The 17,032-nt window shown below is 38.9% G+C and overlaps 1 protein-coding gene across 1 annotated transcript; it reads left to right on the plus strand.

Annotated features, from left to right (window-relative positions):
• The first annotated feature begins 13,172 nt into the window (after positions 1-13,172).
• LOC145785801 (protein FAM200A-like) lies at positions 13,173-13,532 on the plus strand. The gene has a single exon (XM_082597515.1). The coding sequence runs from the start codon at positions 13,173-13,175 to the stop codon at positions 13,530-13,532; it is 360 nt and encodes a 119-aa protein (XP_082453641.1).
• The last annotated feature ends 3,500 nt before the right edge of the window (positions 13,533-17,032 follow it).

Raw genomic sequence — 17,032 nt, forward strand, 5'->3', positions numbered from 1 at the left:
AAGGTGTTGGTTTTGATATATTTTGTTGTTTCCAAAATTTAAACTTCAGCAAAAAAATATTTTTGAAAACCAGACAAGCGGTTTTCGAGATATCGCGTTTTGAAATTTTTGAAAAGCTTTTGAAAAGCCAAATTTCAGATAATTTTCGTCATACTTTCTATTTTTTCCCACCCATTTTATGTCAATAAAACTGATTAATTAAAAATAAACCTAATTAAATCAATGCTAAAATTTAAAAAAAAGTTTACGCATGATACTATTGTAGAGTTGGGAATAGCCTACTGCTGTAGCCTACTTGTAGCCTCTGTCACTTGTTGGTCAGACGTTGCAATTTTTATGACAACTAAAGCTCGAGGCTGCTGTGTCAGAAAACCGTTGTGTTACGAGAGTATAAGGAGTCGCAGAAACATTTAGCAAGGTCTAAAACATCACAAAGAATGCGAAATGTGACGGCAACACGCTTTTACAAACACTGTGCCACTGTAACACAAAGGTTCATCTTCAACAATCGACTGTCCAGCGTAGTCGTGAAGACATGTTTAGTCACAATTCATGCTGAGTTTTTCAATTTCTTGCGTCCCCCTTGTGAGCCTCACACGCCTCCCTTGGGAGACACGCCCCCCAGTTTAAGAACCACTGCTCTAGATGAAATTTCAAAGTTGTGAAAATTATGGTTTTCCACATACATTTACACGGGTTTTCACCAGAGTAAGTAAGCTAATTGCGGTTCAAAGAACTAGCATGTTAAATTTAACTTTTCACAGGTGAATAAGTTTTCTGTCATTGAATAGACTCAAATTCTTCATAGTTGATATGAAACCTGTAAAACAACTATTACAGCCACTTCTGGTTTCATCTGAAACAAAATTCTCCAGTACAATGCTCTGGAATTTCTAGCATGTGTTCATTACTTGTTCTTTGCAAACAATTTGGTTCATAATTGCAGGAACACAATCTAATATTAGGACTTGACTCTTCTGAAATGATGCGAATTTCTTTGAATCCTTAAACAAACTACCAAATGATCTTGGTTGTTGATTGCATAGGCTTCACTAACTTCAGGTACTTCAAGCTTCGCAGGGCTTGATTCATACTTAAATATTGGGTATAGCTTGAATTTCCACCAAAGATTAATTATTATCAGGTTAAAACGTGTTCTTATTAACTTTAGAAAATTCCACTAACTATGATCAACCCCTGGCTAGATGTACAAAAACAATTTTTCAAAAGTTATATGATGGTTAGAAAAAAAGGCAACATTCAAAAATGTCACAACTTATAATTTAAATTCAAAGCAACATAAAGGATGCATGGTTGATTGGTTGCATACAAAAAAATTTTGATCAAACAAAACCACCTCATAATGTCCATTTACGAAAACCAAAGAGAATCAAATTCCTATGACTTTTCCCCAAAGTGAATCATCTGAATCATCGTTTCAAATTAGTAACACACGAAAACACATTTTTACATACATCACATTAATATGACTTTTTATCAGAATGAATTAGCACATGATTTTTCAGGTTACTGACCTGCAAAAACGATTTCGCATATATATACGTCACATTTAAATAGTTTTTCACCAAAGTAAATCATCTTATGACGTTTCAACGTTCTAGTATACGAAAAGCCTTTTTCACATGTCATCACATATGCATGGCTTTTCACCAGAAAAAATTGACACATGATCTTTCACGTTACCATCAGTGGAAATGATTTCTCGCAAACATTACACTTGTATGGCTTTTCGCAAGTGTTAACTATCCTATGGTGATTTAAAGCATTATGCCGTGGAAAAGACTGGTCATTTTGTATTTCAAAGCATAAGAGTAAATCATCTTATGACGTTTCAAACTTGTAACATTCCAAAACACAATGGCTTTTCAAGAGAGTGAATCGTCTTATGACGGTTTAAATTGCTAACACAAGAAAAAACTTTTTCACATAGATCACATTTATATGGCTTTTCACCAGAATGAATGAAAACATGTTCTTTCAAATTACACAATCGATTAAATGATTTTCAACATTCATCACATTTATATGGTTTTTCACCAGAATGAATTACCAAATGACTCAATTGTGTAGTAAATGATTTTCCACATTCATATATATTGTTTTTCAGCAGAGTGACTCACGAGGTGAGTTTTTAAAGTACTCGATCGTGTAAATGACTTTCCACATAGATCACATTTATATGGTCTTTCGCCAGAGTGAATCATGTTATGACGTTTCAAATGACACAATCTTTTAAACGATTTTTCACATTCTTGACATTTATATGGTCTTTCACCAAAGTGAATTATTAGGTGACTTTTTAATTCAAATAATCGTACAAATGAATTTCCACATTCATCACATTGATGTGGTTTTTCACCAGAATGAATTATCAGGTGAGTTTTCAAATTACCCAATTGTGAAAATGATGTTCCACATAGATCACATTTATATGGTCTTTTGTTAGAGTGAATCATCTTATGACGTTTCAAATGACTCGATTTTGAAAATGATTTTTCACATTCATCACATTTATATGGTCTTTTACCAGAGTGAATTATCAGGTGAGATTTTAAAGTACTCGATTGTGTAAATGATTTTCCACATAGATCACATTTATATGGTCTTTTGCCAGAGTGAATCATCAAATGGCGTTTCAAATAACACAGTCTTTTAAACGATTTTTCACATTTTTGACATTTATATGGTCTTTCACGAGAATGAATTATCAGGTGAGTTTTTAACGTTTTCGATTGTGCAAATGATTTTTCACATACATCACATTTATATGGCCTGTCACCAGAGTGAATTATCAGGTGAGTTTTTAAGTCAACCAATCATACAAATGAATTTCCACATTCATCACATTTATATGGTCTTTCACCAGAATGAATTATCAGGTGAGTTTTTAAAGTGTTTGATTGTGCAAATGATTTTTCACATACATCACATTTATATGGCCTGTCACCAGAGTGAATCATCTTATGACAGTTTAAATGATACAACCTTTTAAACGATTTTTCACATTCTTGGCATTTATATGCTCTTTCACCAGAATGTATTGTCAAATCACGTTGCAAAGTAGTCGATTTTGAAAATGATTTTCCACATTCATACGGTTTATCACCAGAATGATTTGACACATGATCTTTCAGGTTCCTGAGCTCTGAAAACGATTTATCACATAAATTACATATATATGGCTTTTCACCAGTGTGACTTCTCTCATGAATTGTCAATCTAGATTTACAATTGTCAATCTAAACGTTACATCGATGACATTTTTCATTGGTTGTTTGCAAATCATTTTCTTTGTAGTTATTGAGACGCAAACTAAGATTTGCATTCGATTCTTGTTGATGATACAAATATGGATCAGATTCCTTGGTGGCTTGACAACCATTTGAACCATTGACTACAAGTTCTTGGTTGTTGATTCTATACAGTTCACAATCTTCAAGTACTTCAAGCTTTACTGGAATTGCTTCAGTTTGCTTCATGTTAAAAGTTGGAGTGAATAATTGATTTCAATTAGTGCTGGATTAAATGAACAAAGAAAATCATTTCTTATAAACTATGAAATGTAGTGCGGGTAAACAACCTATAACCTGAAGCACAAGCAACAAACTGTGAAAATCTCAATAATGGTTAACTGTAAGCATAGTAAGAATTCTCATTATATAACAATCACAAGTTGTATTCTATGAAAGTGGGGTTATTCAAATATCATTAACATCACAGTTGTCAACAATTCACAAGTTACATTCTATAGGAACAATCATTTTCTTATACGAACGAACTTTCTTAAACAACCACCCAGACCACGAAGACACCAGCAAAACAGACAAACCCCCCAGACAACCCAATACATTTTGAATTTTCATATATGCGCGATGACGCGGACCGTAAAGCAAAGAAAGTTTTCAAGTCCTGGATCTGCCATTTCGCCTTTTCGACGCTCACAAACCCTCAGAAACGCCCTGCAAAAAAAAAAAAAAACGAACCTTGCCGGCTACAAAACTGCCCACTACGGAACGATGACATATGTACCACCAAGAACTGTGTCTACAAGATCGCATGGAAGAAATGCAGGGAAAGCTACATAGGCAGCATGATTCGACCACTCCACTCCCGCATCAAAGAACACCTCAGTTCAGACTAAAGTTCGGTCTTTAATCATCAACAACAGTGTCACACCGACTTTGAATTTACAATAATTGCCCAAGAAAATGACGCGGTAAAATTACGTTTCAAAGAGGCCATATTCATCAGCAGACAAAATCCTAAAATCAACAACCGTGCCGAAACTAAATTTTGACCCGAATTGACTCAATCGTTAGGCTGCTGCATTTTTGTGGTTAATTTTTAATTTGAGTAGCCTACAGCCAAATTTTTTATGTCTTTTCAAGTATGAGTAATAAAGTTAGAGTTTTTAATTTTCTGGAATTTGAGAATTTCTCTGGGTAATTTTCTGTTTGTTATAAGAGGATGTGACCGTGTTTGCCGAACGACGCATCACATTTTTTCGTCGTTCGGCAATCACAGTCACATCCTCTTATGACGAATGAAAAATTATCCAGAGAAATTCTTAAATTCAACAAAATTAAAAAATAAAATTAAGTAATAAAGTTAGAGTTTTTAATTTTCTGGAATTTGAGAATTTCTCTGGGTAATTTTCCGTTTGTTATAATTTTCGTTCGTCATTACATTTTTGCTGCGTTCGGCAAACACGGTCACATCCTCTTATGACAAGCGGAAAATTATCCAGAGAAATTCTTAAATTCAACAAAATTAAAAAATAAAATTAAGTAATAAAGTTAGAGTTTTTAATTTTCTGGAATTTGAGAATTTCTCTGGGTAATTTTCCGTTTGTTATAATTTTCGTTCGTCATTACATTTTTTCTGCGTTCGGCAAACACGGTCACATCCTCTTATGACAAGCGGAAAATTATCCAGAGAAATTCTTAAATTCAACAAAATTTAGTAATAAAGTTAGAGTTTTTAATTTTCTGGAATTTGAGAATTTCTCTGGGTAATTTTCCGTTTGTTATAATTTTCGTTCGTCATTACATTTTTGCTGCGTTCGGCAAACACGGTCACATCCTCTTATGACAAGCGGAAAATTATCCAGAGAAATTCTTAAATTCAACAAAATTAAAAAATAAAATTTAGTAATAAAGTTAGAGTTTTTAATTTTCTGGAATTTGAGAATTTCTCTGGGTAATTTTCCGTTCGTTATAATTTTCGTTCGTCATTACATTTTTGCTGCGTTCGGCAAACACGGTCACATCCTCTTATGACAAGCGGAAAATTATCCAGAGAAATTCATAAATTCAAGAAAATTAAAAAACTCTTAACTTTATTACTCATATTTGAAAAGACATGAAAAATTGGGCTGTAGGCTACTCAAATTAAAAATTGACCACAAAAATGCAGAAGCCTAACGAATGAGTCACTTTGGGTCAAAATTTAGTAAAAAATTAAAAAAAAAAAAAACGTTTCCGTGTAGTATCGAACCCATTCCCTCTGGAGCACCATCCCGATACGTATCCTACGCGCCACATAATCAGTTGAACATAACTGCCGAATTTAGAAATTATATAGGCACTCTTCTCGTCTTTTGCTTTGAAAGAGAAAAAGAAAAAAATGCCCATATAGTGACGTCATGACCAGTCAAATAGTGTTTCAGATTCAAAGACCAGCGCCGGTCAAATAGCCACTGCTTAATTAAAATTTTCAAGCAATTTTAGAATTATTTTATTATATATTTGCTTCAGGCTTTTACGGGCCGCACAGAAAGTTGTCATGGGCCGTAGTTTTCGCACCTCCGTGCTAGAGTATTATTTTCCGATTTTATTGATGTTTTGATGGCAATTCTAGGTTCACCAGAATAGATTTAACAGCAAAGTTAGTGCAGGTGGTCAGAAAGTTTTCAATTTTATTAGGGACAGGGTTTTGGGCCTAGGTGAAATATTTGCTAATTGCTGAAATCTGAAAAGCGGTTTTGGTCTAATTTTTAGTGCAGAAATAGGGATAGCAATCTTCTTATCTGTGCCATTTCAGTTTTTGAGTTTAAACTTCTTCTTCTTCTTTTGTTTGAGACTAGATCAAATCAAATTTCAGGGCAGGTGATGGAGAGCCAGGTGAGTGTAGCTTCGTCCAGCGTTGCTATACCATGCGTTCCATTTGGTGCCTTATAGATCGGACATTCGAGAACGACATGGTCAGCAGTTTGTTCCTCCGAGCCGCATTCGCAGGATGGTGAGGGAGCCAAACCCCACTTGTGCATGTTGGAATGGAAGCGACCGACTCCGGTTCGGATTCTGTTGAGCTTGACCCAAGTCGGCCGAGGCAGGTCCATACCAGGGGGGCGCGCCACCGGGTGAGGTATAAAACGATGTAGTTTCGTGTCGGTGGCACACCACGCTGCATTCCAATTGTCTTCCATGAAGTGTGCTGCGCTGATGGCATGATCGCTGAACGGATGTAGTAATTCAACAGCAGCTGGCACAAAGGGGTGTCTTGACTTTAATTGCCGGGGAGATTCCTGAGGTGGGATGTTGAGTTTTGCATGAAGCAAGTGGTTAGGATCCCCCGCCCAGCGAGCCAGGTGTATAAGGGCTCCCTTTCGGCGAAGCTCAGCAGGTTGGATGCCTGCGAGGATTGGTAAATACTCTGTTGGAGTTGGGCGCAGGCATCCAGTTACAGTTCGCAATGCGTCGTTGATTGGGCTGTCGATGAGACGGGTGTGGGCACTGCGGCACCAGGCAGGGGCGCAGTATTCAGCAGTGGGGTGGAACAACGCCAGGGTTGCAGTGCGCAAGGTGTCAGCACCTGCACCCCAAGTTGTGCCTGCCAAACGTCTCAGCAGGGCGACGCGAGATGTCAGCTTTTTGCGTAGTGACTGTAAATGGTGACGGTATGTGAGTGACCTGTCAAGTGTAACCCCAAGGTATGTAGGTTCTGGGCAGGGCGGCAAAATTTTGCCGTTAACGGTCACTTTCAGGTCACGTTTTGCCTCCCTGTTGTTGAGATGGAAGGCTGCCGTCACAGTTTTACTTTCGCTGAGCTTCAGTTTCCATTGGTGAAGGTATCCAGATATGGTCGTCATGTCTTGGCTCAACGTCATTTCTAATGATTGCCAGTCTTTCGCAGAGTGCAAGATGGCCAAGTCATCAGCATATGCATATTTGTCAGATGTTGTTGATGGTAGGTCATGCATATAGACATTGAAAAGGAGAGGGAGCCAAGACAAGAGTTTAAACTAATAGAGAGAGAGAAACCTTTTATTTTGTCTGCTGCGAAATAGCATACGGTACAAATATAAACCGGTACAAATATATTCAACAACAGACAGGAAGCAGCAAAAGACTATATTAGTCACCGAGTCAGCTGCTTCTCGTGTTTTTAATGTGACAAATGTAAAGCAGGGTTCGATCTTAGCGCTGGTCCTCTGGCCAATGTCTAGTGCGAGTTCCCCGCGGACCAGTACGAATCGTTTCGCACTGGTCCGACTGTCCAGTGCGAAAATATCATCGCATTATGTCGTTTGAACGTTTAGTGCGTGGTTCTCGTTTGCGCTTCTATTCAAACAAGAAAACACGTGATCTGTGCGTGTTAAACCGTAAGAAAAAGGCAGCAACATCACGTGTTAAATCATAAGAAAAAAGCAATCGCAACATCACGTGACGATATTAAATCGAAAGAAAAAGGGGAATCGCAACAACACGTGAGCTCTGGTAGCCCAGTACAGGCCTTAAAACTCGTGTTTTTTTCCGGCAGCCATCGTGGCCTACCGAGAGCTCCTTTTCGGCGGCCAAATCTGCGTGCTTGGAGGCCAAAATACTAATAACGATAACACAAGTAAATAGAATTAAACTTGCAACAAGGCCAAAATGATCACTTAGTGTTGAAGTCTGGGCGACGTCGTGCTGTAGAATCGTTGTACCACGCAATAACTGCTTTAGCGGGACTGTAATCCGGTATTGCGGGACCATCTAACTATAACGACACTAAATTGTTTTAACTGCTCGCTACTCAGTAAATTGTTTCAACTGCATACCGCCTTTCATAAAACCTGACCATTAATATTGTTATGATGTCACCATTGAGAGTGTGAAGTCACTAACCCACAGCGGAAACATTTCTCAACTCTGAAAACACGTATTTTCCCTCGGATGTCAACTAACCTACCCAGACAACAAAATCTGTCATTTTTACATTGATTCTACGTTTGCAGTGGTTAAATCAGGGTAAAAATGACGAATTTTGTGGTCTAGGTAGTTCTCCTTTTTAACAACGATTCAATGTCCGACAACATTGAATCGACATAAAAACGACAATATTGCTAACCGATGTAAATTAGCACTTCGGATGAACACTTTGTTAAAATAAACGTCGGGACTCGGGAATTACAAACAAGACTTATAGCTGGTGATCACAGCTGGATATTTTCTATGCAATAGCAAATGTTTCCGCACAATACAACAGTGATGATTATGACGTGCTGACCTAATTCTGCGTCAGTCTTTGATGCTAAATATTTTCGACAGTTAATCCACGATCATTCTATTGCGAAATTAAATAATTAGCTAGAAGAAACCGGCGGCCAAGTTGGCCGACCAAGGAGGCAGCACCGGCGGTCATTCAAACACTACTTAGCGGCCATGGCCGCGATGGCCGCCGGCTGCTTTAAGGCTTGCAGTAGATTGAATGTCTTGCCTAGATAAACTGTTGTTACTGTTATTGCCATTGTATATTTCCATGTTATTGCCACCATTCATCAGGCCTCGAAATATCTGGCGGTCATGGCGGACATGACCGCCGGAATGAACTCGAATGTCTGCCGAAGCCGACTCATTGGTCGGTCATAAATGACCGCCGCAAAATTCTTGACAAAAATAAAGCTAATGCTGCAAAAATATATTTTAAAGTTGAATTGTTACAATTGTTTGTTTAACACAAAAAAATACGGAACTGAAACAATAATAGTACAGGCAATTGCTTTAAAGATCACATTAGAGTGGCGTGGTTAACGAGCTGATGGCAAAAGTAGCCATTTTTACATCATTTCAACCCTGGTTTTTTTTTCGCTGACGCTTTTCGGTCATTTGTCCGAAATGACTTGAAAAAATTCGGTCATTTTGTCTGATGAAAATATTTCCTTTCAAGTAGCTGATACAAACCAAAATTTGCACTTCCTGACTAGCTGCAACATAGGCACCAACTTTTTATGCTGTATTGATGCATAAAACAATAGATGAACTAGCGATCGGCAGCAGGACAACATTTTTTGAATGCAAACCGCAACAGCTTCGCGATAAATAATCACTAGAACGAGTAGGATGCTACAATTCCACACCAAACAAAATCTGTCATTTTTACATTGATTCAACGTCTGACGTTAAATCAATGTAAAAGTGACTGATTTTGCTGCCTGCGACATAGCAAAAATCTACCATTTTGTGTCAATTCAATGTCATCAGATGTTGAATGCACCCAAAAACAACATAATTTGCTACGTAGACGGAGCGTGCGTTTAGCTTTATGCGCTTGCAAACAGACTCGATGTTGCTTTCGAAAGTCGAAACGTCTGCAGCGAATTGTCTCGGCAGTGAATCGCTCGCTGTGAAAATGAACTTGAAGTCTCGGCACGACGTAACCACCAACCAACGCAACAAGGGCTGGTTCAAACCGCATTGCGCACACACGACATAATCAACGCAGTAACGGACTCACGCAAACTGCATGGCGCACACACGACCGTTGCCATAGAAATCCGATCAAAGGCGGGGAATATGCGCATCTTTTGTTTCATCTGCAACGCTAAAACAGGTCAGTCATAAAGTTGAAAGCAGGTCAGTCATAAGTTGCGATATTGTAGTCAAAAGGGAGCTATGTCAAGTCGAAAACTTAATCAAACGTCTCTCCATGCTTCCCACGACAATCTTGTTTTCATCAGTAAATGGGACGGACCAGTGCGATCTCGTGCGGACCAGTGCAAATGGTGAGCCACTGGTCCGGTTGGCCAGTGCGAAAAAAAGTTAAGGTCGACCCCTGTAAAGCATCGGCATTACGTTGCAAACAAGATAAGCATAAGTTTCGCAAAAATGTAAACAAAAAAGTGGATTCCTGTAGTTTCATTGTAACATCAAAAAATATCATGCTCTACAAAAGTAAGTTAGTATGAGAAAAAAAAACACCTATGCAAAAACAACAACTGTTAACTGCTAGCATAAAGGACGAAGCAAAAACATTAAAAGTAGGCTTATCTTAATAAATTCATACTTTAAAAAAATCATACGCCATCATCATCAGTCAGTTTATAGGCCGCCTTGAGTATATACAGTTAATAAGATTGCAGTCGTTAATAAGTAGTAGGTACGTAGCACAAGTTCGTGAGTAGTAGCCTAAGCTTATACGCAGGGTTGCCATACCGTCCTTATTTCTAAGATTTGTTCTTATTTTGAAGGGCCAGGTCTTAGAAAACTTACATGTCCTTATTTCTAAGAAATGTCCTTATTTTCGACTTGCGTCCTAATTTTGTCTTATTTTCAACAATTACAGAACTTCGATCGCTTTCCTCTGGTATCCGGTGTTGCATAAATATTCTAAAATTAGTTTGATTAGTTTTCTCTAGACATCAGATTCTTCAACGCCAAAGTTGGAGTGCGAGTGCGTCTTCTTGACCTGCGATTGATGCCAGGCAAGACCTCGACACAGATCACGAACTTTATTCTCTCCTCTATTCAAGAGAATGGCCTATACATGAAACAGCTGTCATCCTTTTGTGCCGACAATGCACCAGTGAATTTTGGAGGATCACAGCATAGTGGAAAAAACAACGTCTTTTCCCAAGAGCAAACATTGCATCTGATCCCAGTCGACTGCCCTGCTCATATTTTGCATAATGCAGCAGAGAAGGAAATCGTACTGAAGATTGGTAGCCACTTCAAAAGCCAAACTGGTGGAACGAAGAGGCTCAAGCATTTCTGTGAGGAACTTGATAGCAACTACTTGACTCTACCAACACACACGCCGACTCGATGGACCACACTTGATGCTGTACTCGAGCGAATGATCGATCTCTGGGAACCACTCAAAGCGCATTTTCATTCGCTGAAACATCCACCAAGAATATTGGAGGATTTCTTTAAATCAAAAGAGTCACTGATCATCGTATTATTCCTCCACAGCGCTCTCTTGCTCTTCAATAAATCACTGTTACTCCTGCAAAAGTCAAATGCATTGTTTCCAGAACTAGCAGAGATAATTGAATCTTCAAGATCAAAACATTGCAATGCCAGTGTTGAGGGTTTTTGGAAGCAACAACAGACGAACTAGCCTACTAAGAGCAGTCGATGAAGAGCATGTTAAGGTTCTCAAAACGAGCTTCCAGGAGTTCTACACCATTACTTTGGAATATATCAACAAGTGGTATCGATTAGAGAAGCATCCAATGCACATCAACTGGACCCTGCTGAAAAATCAAGCAATCGAGTACGAGGAAGTCAAGGGCAGGGCTGGAAAACATGCTTGGCTTCCCGGGAATCTGTTTTTTTGTGAAAAATTTCCCGTTTTTTACAATCACGATAATGACATCATAATTACACATTTACACGTTTTCTGGCGAAAAACCTCACGCAAAAATATATTATAGACGGCCATCTGTAGCTTCATAGTTCCAATAAGCAGTCTTGATATCGTATTTTATTCGTAAGCAGGCATGGCGCACTGTTTGTGCCTGATATGCCCACGTTGATCGGAATAAATTGGAACAACAATAGGTATAATAAATTAGACGTCGCATGCTTACAAATTAGATCCACTGACTCACTGACCACCGTGTGAATGTCATGAAACAATACGCCATCACGAGCCGCTTGTTACGTACTTGACAAGTTCACAATAACAACACTTCATGCTCGAACGAGTTGATAGTTTGTATACTATATGTGCAATGTGCATGAATAGCATAACCAATTAGGAAAAATGATATAGGCATATAGCACAAAAAACGGCCAAGCGGATGAACAAATCAATGCACCGGTAGCGAAAATTACTACTATAACTTACAAAATAACCAGTCCGCTACACGGAGAATAACGAAACGCCATTAACTTGACAACAAAATCAAAATTACGACGGTAAAACAGCTGTTTTTTTAATCAAAGAAACCGCAAGCAAGTTTCGTCCATGCGAGATTGCTACAAATAATACAATACACTACTGGGACATAAAAGATAGTGACGATTTCTCGTTGTTTAGTCTATCTACCACAGCAGACACTTTGTACATTTTCGAGCGAACGTCACTGCTCATAAAATGCCATGGTTTTCCTTTGAAATATAGACCAAGAGCCTGTTTCACGATGCTGTTACACTTGCTTATGTGTGGCTCATTCCAGTGAATGAGTAGCTCGTCGCTAATGTCTGTAATATCTTTTTTATTCATGGATGTTGTGCTTCCAATGACTCGACGTCACTGTCTTCGACTTATTTACTACTAGCAATAACACCTGTTTCGTTTGTTTTTTTGTTGTTGTCCTTGATTGTTCTCCTCGTCTTGGGGGCTGGGGCTGTGGTCTTTTCCGAGTGGATGAGGAAAACATTTCCGTTAGACTTATTTGACCAAAACCTCGATGTTGCTGACGGGTATGTTTGCTAAGCCTGTCCCTTCGCATAGACCAGCGGTTCCCAACCTGTGGGTCGCGACCCCAACTGGGGTCGCCTGACAATTTGCCTTGGGTCACCCGAGGCCTTCTGAAAAGTTTAGAATTTTACTAGTTTAGAAATTTAGAAAGTTAACTCTTAACAATGGGCAGCTCACCACAGAGTGCATCGCGATTTTACTAGAGTCTAGTAAAAATCGCGATTGTACCATGGTTTGTCTAGTAACTAGATAACTAATAACTAGACAAACCAGAACACCCTAGGCAAAAATAATGCACTTTTTAAGCAAAAGTTGGACTTGAGGTCGCGATTTTTGTTGACATTTGTGAGAAAAAAGTTAAATTTTAAAACATTGAGCAGCTTGGACGCAAGTTGAGACCTAGGCTATTATTTCTGCATCAGTTGATAGCCTAGGCAAGCCAGTGTAGGCTCAGTGGCGTAGCAGTTACTTGGCGGTCCTGGCTCTGCGCCAGGGGCGGCAGGCTGCAAGGGGGCGGAAAAATGAGGCTGCACAGTGCATTCACCATCAGAGTTGAAGATGTTCCTGAGAATGCACAAGAGGAGTTCATTGAACTCATTACCAGCGATGCAGCAAAAACTGATTTTTCTTCAGTGTCAGTTACCAAATTTTGGATCAAAAGTTTGCAGTCATATCCCATTCTGTCTGAGATCGCATTGCGCCTGATTCTTCCTTTTCCAACAACATACCTTTGTGAAACAGGCTTTTCAAGCTTGTTGGTTATCAAATCTAAATACAGGAGCAGACTTGATGCAGAAGATGATCTGCGTTGTGCTCTTGCAAAGACTGCTCCAAGGATTTCAGATCTGGCTAAAAAGAAGCAAGCACAGCCTTCTCACTGAACAAATTGTTGTGTTGTTTATTTATTATGAAGTCAAATTTAATATATAGCCTAGTAGCCTATCCAGTTAGCTCCAAAATTGCAGTGAAAGAGGATCAACCCAACTAATTTTATCCTTGGGGTCACCGCAACTTGGCAAATGTTATAAAAGGGTCACAGCACCAAAAAGGTTGGGAACCGCTGGCATAGACACTCTGCAATAGCCACACCTAATCGGAAGCTTTGATTTAAACGTTGGCGTAGCTGCCATTATTTTATCACCAGGAATTACTGAAAATACACGCTGAACTGAAGTGAATATAGGGCTAACTTGATTTATGCAAATAGTAATAATAACGCCAACACGGGCAGTCGAATAGCCGCTTAGCATCGGCAAGCGCTAATAGACGCGGGCACTTTTTGCTTGCGTCACCGGGCAAGCGTCTATACACGCAAATTTTTGTTGCTTAACTTTGGAACAACGTTTACGGTCGTATACAGATTGTATCGCTTCGGTGAATTCCCTAAAGCTTTTGTTATCTATCAGCAATAGTTTGGGTTCAATAAATCATCGTTATGGTTTTGCTTCCTAAGGAAAAAGCTGGTGTATTTACAAGCAGGTTTGAGAAATTCAGTTCAAACTGGCTATTCATTTTATTCAATGAGTCTTTCCACGTTGATTCAAGGCCTGGACACGTTGAATTCATATCACAGCCGAAACGCCAACAAAAAATTTTGCAAAAAAAAAAACGCCTGTTGGCATGGCACCATGACGTAAGCAAAAATGCCGACCCTAAGAAGATAGAAGAGAAAAACTTCCCGCTGAGAAATTAAATTAACACTTTCACTGCGAAGGCTAATCCGCTAAAAGCATCCATTGACTGCTGAATTTTTTCCCGTTGTGCAAACGCCAGCATATTTTGATGAATGCAAAATAGCAGTAGGCCTACCATTGGTATACTGGAATTTACAATTATGACATCACAATACCAAGCTTTATTTCGTAAATAACGTTTCTTGTAAATACGCATTTGCAACGCTCGTATGAAGACGTTAGTAACGTGATTTTTACGGTAAAAATTTCCCGCGAACCGGCAAATTTCCCGGGAATGTCATTCCCGGATTCCCCATTTTTTCCAGGCCTGGTCAAGGGGTTGGCAAAGCAAGTTGATCCACTAATGGCAATGAAAAATGAGCTGTTCGATGAGGTCTCGGCTGTAAACGCTCTGCTCAAGACGATTCCATATGATATGTTCAAGAAGGATGAACCTGAGGCCAAGTGGATGAAGATCTTTACCGGAAATAACTCTTTTCCGCTGCTCTACATGCTGGTTAGCATCATTTTCTCCATCCGGTCAGCAATGCGTTTGTGGCAAGAGTGTTCTCTCTTGTTTCGGCGTAGTGGACCAAGGGAAGGAACAGACTTAGTTAAATGATAGTCAAATCCCAGCTCCAAGTAAAGATAAACCTATACCTGAGCTGGCGTGAGACCCATGAAGCAATTTCTGATAACAAGGAGTTGCTGGAGCAGATTGTTTCTGGCAAAAAGTATGGAATGTGATATGACACGGCTCGTATAAATACAAAGTAGCCTATGTCCAAAAACGTATTTTAAATGCTAATGTAACTTTTCGGTTGTCCTTATTTTTGGGTCCACGTCGATGGCAACCCTGCCTATACGTATAGTACTAACAATGTTCAATCCGAAATAATCATCAATGTTGTGACAATAAAAACAGACACGGACCAAGTTCATTCATATATATAATAAATTTTTTGCTTTTTTGTGAAAGTTTTAATACTCGTAGCCCCAGCTATTTCTGAAGGTAAATCATTCCATATTTTTGGGCCTAAGAATTTCAAACTGCCTTGACCCTTTCTTGAGCTGACACTACGTAAGTGAAAGTTATTTATAACATTAGCCTGTTTTATTTGAAATTCGTGTTTCGGGTTATTTCACTAAAAATTCGTGTTTAGGGTTATCACTATATGTGCACTATATGCAGTGGCGGCTCGTCCATAGAAACTGCAAAACTGCAGCACCCCCTGCACATTTCAGTACTTTATTTTTTTTATTAATTTAACGTTTTTTTTCGTGTTCTCTATAGATCCTACCGACTGGAAGTTTCATAATTTCTGGGTTTTAAAAAATATGATGATGTTTTAAGTTTTGTATTTGGCAGCTCTGAACTGCAAGCCCTGCAGTTGCGATCTTATAAAAGAAGAACAAAGAGAAATTGTGACGTCATATTTTGGCTGAGGTTGCTTCAAATCCCACAATTTCGAACTGCAAATTTTGCAGTTGCTGGTCACGTGGTCAGGCTAGGTACTGTTGCAAATACTGTTGTTTTCAAGCACGATATTAGGTGGCTGCGACTGATGCTGTTACATGGTTAGACTAATGTGCTTTGCTGTCTGCACAAAAAGATAAAGCTTAGACTAGGTTTTCATTAGTGTTGTTAAATTAAATTTAAGAAAAGCTCTACCAATAAATTTTTGTAGTTACCAAACCTGGTGGATTTTTTATAAACTAAATGTAACCTAGATTCATTGTTAACTTACGATAATAAGTTAAGGCCAAAGGTCACATGCTAAAATAGCCTATTTAAACTTGATGAACATCAGGAAATTAAGTGCTCACATAGCCTCAGAATTCATAAAATACCACTAAAATAAGGTAAAATTTTATGGGGGTCATGTCCCTAGACCCCTTGGCATCGCGCCTTTGGCGCTCGCTCTTTCACGTATAGGCTACTTCCGGTTGCAGCACCCCCTGCTATAAATACCACGAGCCGCCACTGACTATATGTACAGTAGCGCATTTGTAATTTTGTCTTTTAAAAGAAATGACTAGACGTGCGTCATGCAACTAGGCTATCAACTTGTCGTAAAATTGGCTGTGGCTATTTTTCCCATACCGTTGCCAGATAAGGAATTCTGCTCTAAAATGAGAAAAGTTTAAAACCGTTAAAGAAAAAAAAAATGTAAGATCTGGAAAATGTTAAGTTCCTACACAAAGAACAAAAGCTTAAACCTAACCCTTACCTTTGGGTCCACATCTTTTAGGTGCAGACAGACGCCGGTCAAATAGGCGCGCACCCTGTAGTGTTAGGATATTTAGGTGCGGAGCACTGTGGCGCCCGGTCATTTAGGTGCTATTCCTATTTAAGTCTGAAGATTATATCAGCTTGGCATGTAGCGCAAATATACAGTAAGTTACGGTATGTTTTTAGTGATGCTTAGTGTAGTTATTATTTGACTTAACCTAAGGTGAAGTCAGTAATGTTCAGAAACTTGAATCATTTATTGATAAAGCTTTCGCAGACGCAAACCTGGACTAACAACAAGTAAATGCCGAACATGATTGATTAATTGATTGAATCTTTATCAACGGACTGGGAAAGCTTCTTGCAGAGCTTAATCCTGGCAGATTCGCATACTTATAGAGGCTTTGAATCACTGATGCAAGCCCGGCCACCCAGATTGACAGAGTGAGGTTTCCGATTGTTGAAGTCTTGTTGC

This window comes from Aplidium turbinatum, chromosome 2 (genome assembly GCF_918807975.1).
Source record: "Aplidium turbinatum chromosome 2, kaAplTurb1.1, whole genome shotgun sequence".
In the NCBI taxonomy this organism is placed as follows: Eukaryota; Metazoa; Chordata; class Ascidiacea; order Aplousobranchia; family Polyclinidae; genus Aplidium; species Aplidium turbinatum.